The following is a 14942-nucleotide window of genomic DNA, read 5'->3' on the forward strand; positions in this document are numbered from 1 at the left end:
AAAATATGCACTAATTTTCTGTCAAGAACATGAACACTTCTTTAAGCTTGCTCCTGTTCACCATCTACCTCAGGGTGAAACTTCAGGTTGAAGTGCTGGAGGGGAAAGACGAAAATCTGTGTGGATAGTTTGATGATCTAGGTCATTCCATTGGCTCCAGTGGCTTAAATTACAAAAGAAGACAAAGTATGTAACTTGGCTTTTGACAAACTTATTATGTAAAAATAGTTCAAGGTATGTCTTGATTATTTGCAAAGCAATGGATGCTTTAACAGTTCTGCTTGTCAAATAACTAGCCAGTTTTTATAACAGGGTCAGTTATCACTTTGGAATTTTTCTCCGACATCTTTGGAACACTTTTGCAGTATTTCTGTGTATCTGAATCTCTCGTCCTTGGTGCAATAACTAATTTTGAAATCATGAGAACAGGTTGCTCTGTTACAGGAGCATTAATATTCTAGTGCAAAACAAGAAACAATGTCTGTTGGCCATAAAATAGACTGTTTTGGTTAACAGGAGGCTGTATTGCTTCATTTCAGAGAATAGGCCATGGTGATAAAAATCATGCTGATGCAGACAGATCGCCCATCTTTCTCCAGTTCATTGATTGTGTGTGGCAGATGTCTAAACAGGTATGTTACATCATTTTTCAGATGACAGCTTTGTTAAGAGATTACTAAATTAAAAACCTAGATCTTTATTTTAAAAAATATATATTTGAAGAGGACAGCATATCCCTCTGCTCTGACACTGTAGTCAAAAAGAGTCTATTTTTAAACCATACCATCTCTCTACCCTATTTCAAAACGGGGTATGCAGGCTGTGGTTATCTTGTTTAGCATGGCATTGGCTCTGCATGCAAGGCGGGTGTGTCTTGGGTATGGGTGTTACAGAAACATATTGAGAGATGCGACCCTGCAGAATGCTTTTATAGGAATTGCATCCAAAAAGCTTAATAGGGTCTGTTGTTTCATTTCACCATTTTTGTGAAGCTGTCCCTTGAACTACAGGGACAAATGTTGTTTTGTCAAAGCTTGAAAAGGAAGCTTGGGAGATGTTGAGTGCTGTGGTTTAAGCATTGTGTTTTCAAAAAGTAATGAAAGAAAGCAGCTAACTTAGCCTGTTTAGGGTCAATGATCAGGAGCTAAACCCTTATATTCTTGTATGGCGCTGCACTATAAAGAGTGCACTATGGATATCTTAATCTGTCTTGCTAGTAAAAATGTAGCTGTAACTATTCTGTATTTTATTCTTCTTTTTAGAAATTAAAGACAGAAAATTTTGAGAGTTCTTTTCATGACTAGTTTGAGACAATTGAACACCTCGTGTCATCTGAACACTGCCGTATATGAAATTATCTTAAAAATTATTTGTAGATGTACTCAGACTTCTAAATGCTGCCTTTAGCCCTTTAGCCTCTTAACCTAGACGTGTGCATCTCTCCCTGCTTTTATGATGTAAAGAACAAACGTGTCTTTTCTGTTGTTAGTTTCCTACAGCCTTTGAATTCAATGAGCAGTTCTTGATTACAATCCTGGATCACCTGTACAGTTGCCGGTTTGGTACTTTCTTATACAACAGTGAGTCTCTTAGAGAAAAAGAGGTTAGTCAAACTGCTGATCATTTAATCATATTGCTGTCTTGACTCTTGATGATTACATTGTATGACAATGTTTTTGAATTGGTTTTATTCTTGTTGTAGAATAGTTGCATGGTAAATTCCTTGGTTTTGATAGCTTAAAGGCTGTGCAGTCACTAAGATGCTTGCCAGGCACTGGTTTTGGAATATTTCTAGTACAGTAACTTATTGTGCTTCAAAGTAAATCAGAAGTGTATGTAACCATGGCTTCCGTGCTGGATTTCCTGATTTTGTGCAGATATTTACTGATCTTATTTCAATTTCATTTTAGAAAGTGACTGAGAAGACATTATCATTATGGTCTTTGGTAAACAGTGAAAAATCTAAATACACCAATCCTTTTTATACTAAAGAGCTAAATCGAGCACTCTATCCGGTAGCCAGTATGCGCCACTTAGAGCTCTGGGTCAATTACTACATCAGGTGGAACCCAAGAATTCGGCAACAAGTAAGTAAATTCTCTATAATGTACAAAATGCTTTTAGACTTTGGCAGTAGAATTTTGTGTCCTAACTGACTTGTAGAATAGTGTCTGTAGTCTGTTAAGGTTTTTAATATTATATTTGTAAAGATGGAGAAAAAAGGTGAGAATGATTATTCAGGTTTTTTCTCACTCACCTCTTCTCAGAACGCTGGGCTTATTTCACTGCTGAGTATCAAGTCATCCCCAAGCTCTTTCTAGCCCCTTTTTTTGGGGACTGGGCTGGGGGAGCATTTTTTAAGGGCATTTGATGCTACTAAAGGATGAATGGCAATGCTTAGAAATAGGGCTTAGGGATCCCTAAAGAGTTAGGGCATTAGCATCACAAACACGCTTAGCTACATGTGCTTAGTCTTTCTCCTTTTTTCTGAGAGGGTGTATGAAGTCTTTTACAAATTAAGATGACCTATTCGGTCCTTTCTCTTTCAAAACTGCTATCTGTGTTGATGGCTTGTGGTAAGATTTTATTTTTATGTAACTTTGACCCAACATTGTTTACACTGTAACCGTTTGATGAAAGCTGTTATTGAAAATTATACAAGTAGATCAGACTGGAAGCCCAGAAAAGCTTTTTATCAAATTACACATAGTTCAGTTTTGTGCTTTTAATGTTTAATATATGGACACTGGATGTTTGTTACAATCTTTCTAGAAATCTCAGCAATGTAGCAAGTAAAGATAGTGTACAGTGATTTATTTGTCCTTCTTAACAAGTTGTGGAGTTTTGAGTAGAAGCTAGAGGAGTGATTTTTTTGACAGAAACAGTCTTCACAATCCAGCCCGTGGAACGAAACAGGAGCTTTCAAGCAATGCCCTTCCTTTTCCACAGCTGATCTCCTGTTTTATTTACAACGCTTTAGAGGCTGCAAGAAAGCCAGACAGTTTGCTATATTTTCATACAAGTACGTTGCCAGTTTTAATTTGAAGTTCTAGTTTTAAAGCTTTTGTTGCTTGCTGTGAAAGATGAGGGCATTTTGCAAAAGCTGAATCCAAAGATTTATTTTAGAAAGTGAAGGATTATAGGGCATGCAAATTAGCTGTAAATCTACTTAAAAATGCGCTTTGCCATTATTCAGAAAAGGTTTTTGGCAGGAGTTTCTTATTAGAAATGCAAACCTATGTGATAATCTTCTATACTGCTGCTACTCGTCCTTCATTTTCACCATTTTTATATAAAAAAATGCAACAAATTTTTTTGCTGCACATGGAATTTATACTTCATCTTGACTTAAGCGACTGACTAGTGGACATGTGGCCCAAACCAGCTTTCCGATGACCTTTCTTAGTGACATTACTTAAAAGCCTGGTCTGGTCTGTCACTAGCCACATCATTAGCCCTACATCTCTGATCACCTTAGTAACTACATTCAGTCATTGATCCAGCCTCCACAGCTGCCTCAACATTCATCGCCACCCTCATCTGGGGTGCATAGTGAGTGGTGCACCTAAGAGTGCTGGTTTTGCTCCTGACACTGTACTGCTAATAGCTTTCAACTACAGGTAGTTAACTGTGAAACAGCAGCAACTTCTCAACAGGTATATACAGCTGAAGGTAACCTTAGGCTTTGTATCTGCTTTGGACATTTGTAATGTTTCTTTTCCATTTGTTTCATTACTCTATTTGAAAAAGGCCACTAAGCTTAAAATGGAAACAGTTAAAATGCTGTTTCTGTGAGTAATCTCCTAAAAGCTGGGGCAGTTGATTTTAAACACATTCAGGTTAACTTACAGAATTCACCAATAAAGTTTTGCATTTAATTTCGTTTGTTTAGTTACACAAAGTTGCAAATTTACTATTAAAAACTGAAGTAAATTTCATCAGTAAGGGAAGTTATTTAATGTGAAGACATGGATTTCATCTTAACCTGATTGGTGTAGTTGAAATCGTCAGTCTGGCTAAACACTGTTTTTAGGGAAGATGATGAGACATCTCACCTGGAATCTAAAACCTTTTAATAAGTCAGGAAGAGAAAAGCTTCGGACAAGGTGTTCACATCTATCTTCCACACAATATTAGGTAATAAGAAAATAAAATCCATATGCTCCAGGAAGTGCTGTCTGATTTTATTGAGGTAGGAAGAACTGTTTTGTGTAAAGATTTTCTTTGGATGAGAACAACTGGAAGGCAGAGGGCTCTTGCATTATAGAAATAAATATTTCTGTTTAGCTACAACTTGTTAACGTATGTTGGAAACTACGAATACTGAGTGATGCCAGGAAAATGCAAATACTACAGCAGCCTAACTGTGTAGAAGTAGTTGGACTAAAGCGATAAGACTAACATAGATCTCTTTCTAGCAGCCAAATCCAGTGGAGCAGCGTTACATGGAGCTCCTTGCGTTACGTGATGATTATATGAGGAGACTTGAAGAACTACAGATCACAAATAATTCTAAGATATCCAATTCATCAGCCTCATCAGCATCTCCCTCACAAATGATGTCCCAAGTACAAACACATTTTTGAAGAACACATTGGCTTCATTCTATACTGTAATAGCAAGTGGTGCTTAACATAGATCTATAGCATAAAGAGGAATATTTTAATGCCTTACATTAGACTATCCTAACACAAATTAATTTAGACTGTCTTCATTTGAGGAGGACTTCAAAACAAACAAAACCAATTCTTCAATTATGTGCCTTTCAGAACCTGTGGACTGGGAACATTATTAATCAACTTCTTGTTATGGAGGGCTTTAAGGGTTATTTTTGAAAGTCTGGTACAATTGAAATGAAATTGATTTATTGTTTTAATCAGAGCGCTTTAATTTATTACACTGTAGGTCATGTTCCTGTACGGAAATTCATGCTCAGTCTTACATGTCGTGAATAAACACATTAATGGTAATAGGAATATTCACATTGTGTAAAATTAGGTATGTGTGTATTCCTGTTAGGAATACATTTATGGAGTTCATGAGACAAAAAATAAATTCTATTGTAAGATTTCAGAGAGAATCATTGAAATTTTCTGGTTACCTGAGATTTCCAAATTTTGCTTTTTCAAAATAAACAAAACTATGGAAGGGATTTCACCGATATGCTTCTAATTAAAAAGTTCAAATAGCTCAGTAGATATAAAAACAAAACAAAACAAAAATCTATTTTTTTATTGTAAATTGATATTTTTCTTTTTTTAAAAACAAATGACAACTGTACTGGATTCTGAGAAGTCCTGTTTTGGCTAACTCTTCAGCACTAAAGTATATTAGAAATGATCACTGTTGGCAATATTGGTTCTTTGGATTAATACAGAATAAAAGGGTTCTAAAGAAGGTTTATATAATTAAAAACAGACCCACAGAGACATTGCTTAAATATCCAGCAGTAGCCATAGTTATCAACGCTTGTGTTAGTCTTCTAAAAGTCAATGTGCCTGTTTAAAGGAGCTTTTAAACCAAAGTAGGCAAAATTTTTCAGTTACAAATACTGCTAAAAACTTGTACGTTTATAGCTTACTGTTTAATTTAACTTTTGTTCAGCAAATTTATTCTTAAGTATTTAAGGGGCTTTAGTATACAAGATTTGCATATAATGTGTGCACTTACATTGAACCTTGCAGTGAATTCTAGTTTCAAGCCTTTGTTTCAGAGGCTTCTTGTAAAACTTTAATTGGTTCTTTTCAGGTATTTTTTTAAACAGCTGCAAGTATTTCTTATGACAGCACAAACCTTGCTACTTGATATTTAATGAAAACTTTCCATATTCTCAGAAGTTTAATGATATTCAGGCAATCCAGGAAATATTGCAATTCAGAATCTGTAGAGGACTCTAGCTAATATTGTTATTTTAAAGGAGATGTTTTGATGCTTGAGGCTTTTGTCATTGTAAATTATTGTACATGTGGTGAGTTTTGATTTGCAAGATATAATAGGATTATATATAAATTAAGTTTTGTGTAAGTATATATAATATAGTTTATTAGAAATTCTGCAAGTTTATAAAGTGTAAATATTTTGCATATGAAAACTAAATTTAAAGCTATAGTTCCATAAAGTAAGTCAAAGTTTAGAGGACATCTGAATATTTTTAGAACAGTATTTTTTCAAAGGAATAAAAATATACCGCCTCTTGATTTAATTCAGTATATACACTGAATTGCACTATTTTTTTCAGGGAAGCTTAGAGCATACAGCATGTGTGTTCTAAATACACGTGATTTATATGACTTATTTTTGTCCTCTAAATTTCATTCTCCCGCCAATGTTCTTGAGTATGTGTTTCCAAAATAACAACATTGTCCCAAAAATCTCGACTTGTTAAGGTAAATTCTGATGCATTGCATTAGATAAATGAAGAAGGATACTCAATTGCTCATGATATACTTTACACTTTGAAAGCTATGCATACTCTGGTATATTTGCCTTCTACTTACTTGTGGTTTATAAAAAAAGCTATTTTTATTAGAATATTTAAAGTTTCTGTATTTGAGTTGAATGCATTGGTGACATCTCCGAGCAGTGTGGAGAAGTTCAGAAAATCTAATAGTTTTTACTGTGTAAACACTACATGATAAACTATTGCATTTGGGAAAGTATAATATGATGGAAAGGATCTTTTTGCACTTAATTCATTACATATATACCATTCTTCATATTACTGGTTCAGTCAAATTTCAGTCTTTGAAGCTCTCCAACATAGCTCTGTGTGGGCTTGGATTTTCTTCAAGTCAACAGATAAGATGCTTGTTTTAATTCTGTTTTAATATGGCAATATTGTGCAAAGGCAGGGGTGGTTTTTCATCCAGTACTTTCTGGAAAATACTACTTCAAAGTTGTTGTGAAGAGTAGGATTACAAACTGGTCAATGTTAACAGAAAACATTCCTCCTTTCCACTTGACTGCATGATCTGGGTAGTCCTTGGGCAGTGCAGGGCACGCACGTACGCGTCCCCTGGTCACTGCCCACAGCAAACCTGGGGAGGCCTTTGAGGTGGAGAAGGAGAGTTCCAGGCCCTGAGCGCCTTCTCCAGGAGGGGGGAAAAAGCAGGGCTGGGATGTGAACATCAACAGCTGTAAATGCCCAATATCCAGTACGAAATATCCATCTTGGACTGCTGTTTTAGTTTTTTCCTCTCTGCATTCTTACTTCCACTGACCCCAGAAAATAACCCAGTTTTTGTGCTGGGCTTCAGTTACTTATTTAGAAAGTTTATTTGTTGAATGCCTTCTTTATTTGCTTATGCCTTATCCACCCCAGCATCACTGTTATGGGTATACCCTAGGAATGATTTGCGTACTACCTCCTTTTGATGTATTTTTAAACTTTGCCTTGAGTGCAGTTTTTTTTGTCTCGCAGTGAGCATTTTGTGTCATGCTTGAGGAGAAAAAAAAAAGGTTTTTATAACTGACCTGCAATCTCATGTACTCCTTGCTGCTCCTTAACTACCAGTGTTGGATACCCCAGGGCCGCTCTGGAGCTGGGTGTAACTGTGACGCGGGGGCAGCGCTTTCCATCGCCTGCCGTGTATGTGCGTGAAGGGGAAAAAAAAATAAAGATGTCGGTTTTAAACCCTTTGCCTCTGGAAGACGTTTTAATGCGTGTTTCCGTGACTGCTGAGGCCCGAGGGGGCTGGCCCCGCAGGCCCCTCTCCCCCCAGCCCCCGGCGGCCGGGCCTTCCCCCGCCGCGCGGGGCCGCTGCCCGCCCTCCCGGCGGCGCGGAGGCCTGTGGGTAAGCGCCGCCGCCAGGTGACAGCTCTCGGCCGCCGCCGGGGCCCCAGCGGGCCGGGCTGAGACGGCAGGGCCGGGCCGGGCCTGGGGGGTGGGCCGCCGCGGAGGGGCGGGGGTCCGCCGTCCCCGCGGGGCAGCCAGTCCCGCCGGCGGCCGGAAACATGGAGCGGGCGGCGGCGGCGGCTGGGCCGGCGGTGGAGGGCGGCGGAGTGAGCCGGCGAGCCGTGCGGGCGGCGGGGGCCGCGGCGGCGGGGGCCGGGTCGCGGCAGGCCAGCACGGAGACGCTGGACAGGTGAGCGCAGCCGGCGGCGAAGGGGCGGCGGCGGGAGAGGGGGGACTGCGGCCTGCGCTCCCCGCGGGGCCGGGAGGCGGCGGCGGCGGGCGACCCTCGGGCCGCGCCTCCGCCGAGCGCCATCCCCGGCCTCGGGGCGGCCTCCCCGCCGCCCCCCCGCGCCCCCACAGCGGGCTGGGAACGGGCGGCCCCCGTGAGTGGAATCTGGGGGTTTGTCTCCGTGCCACCGCGCGGGGTAACGGCAGATTTCCCGCGGGGAGGAACCGGCCCTTGTCAAAGTTTCCTGCTTGCGGTTGTGTGTTTTTCGTCATTAACGTCATCAAGGCCGAGGCTGCCTGCAGGATTTTGGCCAGGGGTTTTTTTGGGCAGTGCGGAGCTCCTCCTCATTGCCAGCGCAAGTGACAGACCGTCCTCAGATTTTAAGACTTTATTCCAGATTATTTTTTTCATGCAAACGTGTATTTCACCCGCAGAGGTGTCCCTGCCCGAGGCAGCATCGCCTGTTAGCATGTCTCTGGATGAGTGCGGTGGCTTCGTGCCTGGGTGGCCGTGGGCTGGCGGGTGTCAGCGGGCCGGGCTGGCTGCGCAGGAGCCTGGTGTGGGTCTCACCGCCCCTGGTTCAGCAGTCGCTGGCAGGGCTATCCCGCCCTTTGGAAGCCTCCAGCTGGAGGCAGACTTCACACCCGAATTTAGAAATCCCTAAACAAGGATTAGAAACTGACTGAAATGTCACCCAGATGAAAAATAAGGAAAAAAGACTGTACTGAAGAATCAGTGCCAGGTTCCAGTCTCCATATCCTCTCTCTTTTCTGTTAGGAGCAACCTGCTGGAGTGTTACATCATTCTAGTGAAGGCTGGAATCAAATGTCCAAATGTACAACTTTGTATTCCTTATTAATGTACTTTCTTGCCGTAATTTTCATCTTTCTTTCATCTCTTAATCTTGTTCCACCCTGGAAAAGTTGTAATGTCTGTTTGTCATATTACTTATTTATTTGCTAGTACGGTTTACCAGGCTGCTCTAATGTGCATGACCTCAGAGGTGGCAGAATGAAAGGACGTGTACTGGTACGTGTCCCACTTGGCAGACGGTGATAAGTCACATTGGTGTGATCAGCATCCTGTGGTACACTAACACAGCCTGAGACACTGATCCTAGGAGATGGACCTGCGTTCACTTTCGTTTTCCTGCTGGCATTAACTTTGTTGATGTAGTGATTCCTGGTGAAGATAAGCCATAGGAAAATAAATAATTTTCTTAATTACCAAGTATATGCTTATTTGGAAACAAACTTAGGCTAACCCTAAAGAGATACACTTGGAATTAAGACGCATGAGGGAAGGAGAAATAAAGGAGATCAGAAAAGGATTACTGTGGACTTTCGCTCATGCACTCTTTTGCAAAACTTAGGTGAAAAGTTTCTCTAAGTGAATCTGGGCTTGAGTTCAGCACTAACCTGAGAGAGTATCTTCATTATTCAAGCAAGAATATAATAGATGCGTTTTAGTGCAAACCAACATTTTGTCATCTCATACTGTGCAGAATTTTGCAGGTGGGGAGAAAGCTCCTGAAACTACTTAAAAGTTCTGAAAGAGCTTTAGTTTTAGGTATGAAGTTGTTGCATGTGTCTTCACCTTATATCTACCTATCCTAGCAGAGTTAATGTAAGAAAAGACCTCTAGTTAAGTAGTAATTGGTCATCTTATGTCATTATCCCACCCCCTTAATGTCCAAGTTGTGGTGTGCCTGGTGGGTGCTGGCTATGCGTATGTAGTTACTCACTTCAACGTCACAGGATACTCACAGAATCCAAAGCTCGTTTAGGAATGAATTCTAAAAATGAATTACAGTTTTCTTTCTGTTTTTGACTTCTGAACAAGCATTAAATCTGTAAAGAGTTTGAAGAAATGGCATTTATCTAAGGCATGAGCTGAGGCTGCTGTGGCACTCAGGGAACGGTTCCCTGTGGCATTCCCAGTTTCTCATCAGACACTGGCATGTTTCGAAGCAGACATAGTGCACTTCAAGGAGGCTGGCAACACACTGCGTAACTGCTTCTCACTCTCAATGCTGTGTTATTTGTAAGCACCACTAGTTCAGGCGACTGTTCTCAAGTGTGTTCTCTAGTGTGATTCTGCTGTTCAGATGCCTTGTATTTAGGGTTCTTAGAAACACCCCACGCTGCAGAATTCCTTGCTGTGGCATGGGAAGGCCCCTTCTGAAGATTATTCTATGAATTCAGATTTTTTTGTGAATAGGAAAAAAAAATCTGGCTAACTAGAAGTTACCCTTTAGAAAACATGTATTTTCTACATTTAATATTAATATGGAATACCATACTAGCATAGTTTAAATTTTAAATACTAGCATAAAGTAATTTAATTTTGAGGATTTACTGAATAATCAGGAAATAATATTAAGGAAAGTTTAAGGAGTTTCCTTTAACTTGACCAGATTCATTCCATAGATGGCTTTAAGAAAAAAATGTGCGAATGATGAAAAAAATCACACTGGATAAGGAAACCAACATTTTTATAAGTTCCTAGGGCCCTAACCTCACTTTTAACCTACTGACAGCTCTACTTCTCTGATAATATCTAGCAAAATTCTTTTCCCTAATTTGATCAGTGACATTGTCGCGTTCTGCCCACAAAGCAGGCTAATTTTTGTGACGTTAGTGATCATTTATGGTCTTGTTTTCTGGATATGCTCAGTTGCTGTGCTATTCTCGATATACATTTTGAATTACTGCTAAATAATTTGAAATATTCTGTTTTTGTAGCCCGACTGGATCCCACGTGGAATGGTGTAAACAGCTGATAGCTGCAACCATTTCTAGTCAGATTTCAGGGTCTGTCCCGTCAGAAGGTGTGTCCAGAGACTACAGGGTAAGTGACTTGAGGAATGCATTGATTTGTTTAATACGAAAGAGGGAATGGTCAGGCAAGTCCTTACTACCTTGACTGTCAGGTGGTAAGTACTTAAGTGATCACTGAATGTTTCAGAACTAGAAACATCTCATTATGTGTAGGAGTCTCTTGAATCGGCTTTGTGTTTTCCTCCGTATTTAGAATAGTGGCATTGAAGTCTACAGAATAAAGACTGAGAGAGAGGTGAAAGGAAAATTAGAAGTCAATGTTTTGAATAAAATGCCAAAAGTGAGTTGTCTTTTCATTACTACATAAAAAAATTTTGGTAAAGTAGGTGAATAGTTACAGGTTGAAATTGTTTCTAGTGTGTGTCATTCAGAGTACAGAATTGAGCTCTCCAGATTTCACAAAAAAATAAATGCACATGTCTTTGTTACCATGCAAAGAACATAAATGACTATCATTTTTCCTGGGGTTTCACCAGAGACAGAGAATTTAACATCAAACAAACAAACAAAAAAATCACCTTTTTCATTCCCTCCCAGCAACATTTTTGTCACTAAGGTAGTGACTGCACAGTATGGTTTACCTGATGGGTTCCATTACGCTTTTTTACCCCTATTCTTCCATGCTCATTTGTTGTTTCCTGCGTGCAGCCAGCCAACTGAACTGTCAGGAGTGGAGCGTATGCAGTTTTCCTTCTCTTACATATTGACAAAAGTCACCTGTGCTTCAAGTCCCTTTAAGAAACCCAGGCTGCTGCTATCCAGATCCATTTTTCTTCCTAGATTTGAAACAGTTTCAAGGTCTTCATGCAGTACGGCCAAATGAAGATTTTATCTTTTTTGTTTGGGTTTTTTTTTTTAAACTAGATTTTAAATTATTTTCTAATATGCTTTGTGTTTAAAAGGTTTGTTGTCCAGAAACAGCTTATTTTAAATCTGTGACAGCAGGTCAGGTTCAGCCCAAGCCTGAAGATAAATACACAAAATATTTTTGACCGTAGTCTACTTAAAAAATCACCTCACAGAGTTTCACACTATTGGCACAGTCAGCAGCTTATAAAGAAGTGTAGCTCTTCCGTGCTATGGCAGCTGAATTGCAAATGCTTACTTCAGGTCAAGGCTAACATCTTTGATAAAACATTGTGGGAAACCTTGCATTACAGCTGTCGATGTTGTATTTGCCCTGTAGGTCAAGGACTTCATTTTAGTAAAATCCAAGTGTGTAAGCTTGGTTTTCAGTTTATCTCTGAGTTGGAACACATTCCTCTGGAAGAAAGAGCATTTTTTAATGCTAAATAACCTCCTTGTCTATACCAAACTCGTCTTGGATGTTATTTAGCAGGAATAAGTCTTTTAAAGCCTAATTAAAATTCTACTTCATTCTCCATTTCTTAGAAATGAAAGAAAAAAATTTAAGCCTGGTGGTACTCAGAATTTTTGTGTATAAATTGTGTTTGGCATCATTGCATTGCTGTGATTTGAAATACCATATTTGTGTATCCTAGAATATTTTTTATCCTAGAATATCTTTAGTGACGTTCAGGACCAGTATCTTGTGAAGTGGTGTCTGTGCTTTAGGAGAGGGTTTCCTTTGCACTTAGCTTCTGCAGGAGTTCAGTGGTACGATTAGTTGCTTAGTCAGTACCACTAACAGGCTGGGTGTATTTGGTATTACTGTGGCATTCACATGCAAAAAAGATAGTGCCCATTTATAACTCCGTTTCCCTTTGAGACAACTTTCCCTTTCGATGCACGCTGATCAGTTTTCTGGATCTTCGTTACCTTTGATTACCTCGAATTGCTGCATTTAGAGACTATCTTACAACAACTCGGAAACTTCAGGCAGGGCCAGATGCGTGTGTTTGCTTCTGGAATTGATGAGGCAGATCTGTTGCTTTATGCTGGATTTACCAGGAACTCACTGCTTTATTCTTTCTTTCATCCTTTTTTAAATATTTCAATCAATATGTTTGCAAAAACAGGTAGATATATCAATTCTTGTATCCAATGGTGTTACTCATGTTACTCTGTGTAATTTACCTTGCCAGAATGTAATTTAGGGGAGGGGGGAATCAAAGGGAAGCAAAGGGGCTGCAAATGAAATCATCAGAACTGGAGAGCACTGAGCAAGCTCTTGCTTGCTAAACCCCGCAGCAACGTCATCTCACGAACTCTCTCTGAGTTTGACCTCTGCTGCGCCTGTCTTCTCTGACATACTCTCTGCCGGGAGAGCATTCTTGAATGAGGGGTTCATATAAATGAAAATTGCTTAGATTATAGTAGCTGAATATAGACACCTTGAGAAATAAATTGAAAAGAGTTGTCACTATCCTTGTTTTGCCATTTGAATCTAAAAGATATGGTGGTTATACTTCATGGCTGTTATTGCAGGCTTATTGTCTTCCACCTAGAAGGATTACCGGGCTCTTTCTTCTCTTTTCACAATGGCACATTGTAACTGGATAAAAGGGTGATTAGGAATGAATGTTTCAAAAGAGCTTGGCATTCGTTTCATCACTAAAATGAAGTGGCTAGATTGTTTTTAGACCAAAAACAGTTCTGCAAATGCGAGCTACTAGATCTGCATAGTGTTGTTTTCTTCTTTCAAAATCCAGCTATAATTAAAATGTTTGGAAGTAGAGTTTTTATGAAAGTCTGATGAAGTAAGATATCATATCTTTAAGAAATCAAATCTCTGTGTTCCGTTGGATAACGTTTTATATTTTAACTAACAGGTGTACAGGAGGCCTGTTATACGGGTAAGATTACCTTTGGCTAGCAGTAAAACGGCCTCCTACCTGTTTGTCTTTTGTGCTGTGTGAGATCTTGGTGTGTCAAGCGTTCTTCTTTACTTCATTAATGGTTTTTATGAACCAGTCAGACCATTTTGCTATGCAGTGCAACAGCTTCTTTGCCATAGAAATGCTTTATATACATTACAATGTTTTCGTGAGCAATAAAAGTCAATGTGTAAGAGAGCAGTATTTTTAAATTATGTTATGAATGTGCAATACTAACTTCAGTTTTATTACATTAATTTTGACAAAATGGATGCTTGCAACTGAGGCTTACATGCTTCGGACTACAGACTACTGTATTAGCAGCTCTAATGTGTTACATTGTCTGTGCTAAGGAACATTAGTGGTAAAAGCGTTATGTCTTTGTCTATCTTATTTAAATAAGGTACCAATTCATGCTTGCCTTTGTATATGTTTTATCTTAATTGTTACCACCCCGTAGTAGGATTGAAAGTTAGGTTTGAAGTTAGACACTGGTGCAATGACCTGCATCTTTTTAATGATAATTTTGAGACTAGGTCTTGCCCATTGTTCGTTGGAGATATAAAAAGGGCATGCCTTGTTTTCTTGTCCCTCTCTCTTAGTAACATTTATGGAGTGAGAAATGATCTGGATAGTGTTCTGACATTGTTCATGAAATGTGTCTAACGCTTTTATTCAAACAAAGACCTCTTGTTCAGTCTCAAACCAAGAGATGAAGTCTGAATGACTTCTTTATCTCATCCGTTGTTTACATATTTAGAAATGATGTGTTTAGTCCAATCATAAAAATCCACAAGTTGATCTTTTTTTTTTTTAAATAGATAGCTCTTGAAATAATTGGTCTGGGTTGAGTAACAAAAATTGATTGGTTTCGTTCAGTTTTTCATAGTTCTTTGTAAAGGCTTTGATCTTTGAATGATCTGCTGTGCTTCTCTCTCTTTCATTTATTTAAAATCTTTTGGTGTATTTGCTTGTTGTTGTTCTGGTTTTCGTCCAGAGATCACAATATCTGCTTTGCGTTAATTTCGGAAACAACATTTTTATGGTCTGAAATTTAAGTAATTTCTATTTAACAGAATTCCACCAATACATAAATGTTAGGAGTCCTTTATAATTTGAAAGGGTTTTTTAATTAATTATAACTTTTTAAACTCTTTTAGAGTTCAAATGATCTGAAGATATCTGAAGTACTTCTTCAAAGT

At 39.2% G+C, this 14942-nt stretch overlaps 2 protein-coding genes across 7 annotated transcripts in view; both read left to right on the plus strand.

Annotated features, from left to right (window-relative positions):
* The window catches only part of MTM1 (myotubularin 1), a 46327-nt gene extending 38685 nt beyond the window's left edge, over window positions 1-7642 (plus strand). For 2 of the 3 annotated variants that reach the window (XM_063345854.1, XM_063345853.1), the window contains 4 exons: window positions 540-632; window positions 1490-1603; window positions 1911-2087; window positions 4419-7642. In XM_063345854.1, the coding sequence (XP_063201924.1) occupies window positions 540-632; window positions 1490-1603; window positions 1911-2087; window positions 4419-4586 (552 nt within the window). In that variant the 3' untranslated portion in view covers window positions 4587-7642. The remainder of the gene's footprint in view (window positions 1-539; window positions 633-1489; window positions 1604-1910; window positions 2088-4418) is intronic. The other variant, XM_063345856.1, reaches the window with a different exon arrangement.
* Window positions 7643-7804: 162 nt separating this feature from the next.
* MTMR1 (myotubularin related protein 1) overlaps window positions 7805-14942 on the plus strand; it is a 41391-nt gene continuing 34253 nt past the window's right edge. For 2 of the 4 annotated variants that reach the window (XM_063345849.1, XM_063345851.1), the window contains exons 1-3: window positions 7805-8084; window positions 10868-10973; window positions 13696-13719. In XM_063345849.1, coding sequence (XP_063201919.1) covers window positions 7954-8084; window positions 10868-10973; window positions 13696-13719 — 261 coding nt within the window. In that variant the 5' untranslated portion in view covers window positions 7805-7953. The remainder of the gene's footprint in view (window positions 8085-10867; window positions 10974-13695; window positions 13720-14942) is intronic. The other 2 variants (XM_063345850.1, XM_063345852.1) reach the window with 1 other exon arrangement.

The sequence above is a fragment of the Chroicocephalus ridibundus genome, chromosome 9, assembly GCF_963924245.1.
Source record: "Chroicocephalus ridibundus chromosome 9, bChrRid1.1, whole genome shotgun sequence".
Taxonomy (NCBI): domain Eukaryota; kingdom Metazoa; phylum Chordata; class Aves; order Charadriiformes; family Laridae; genus Chroicocephalus; species Chroicocephalus ridibundus.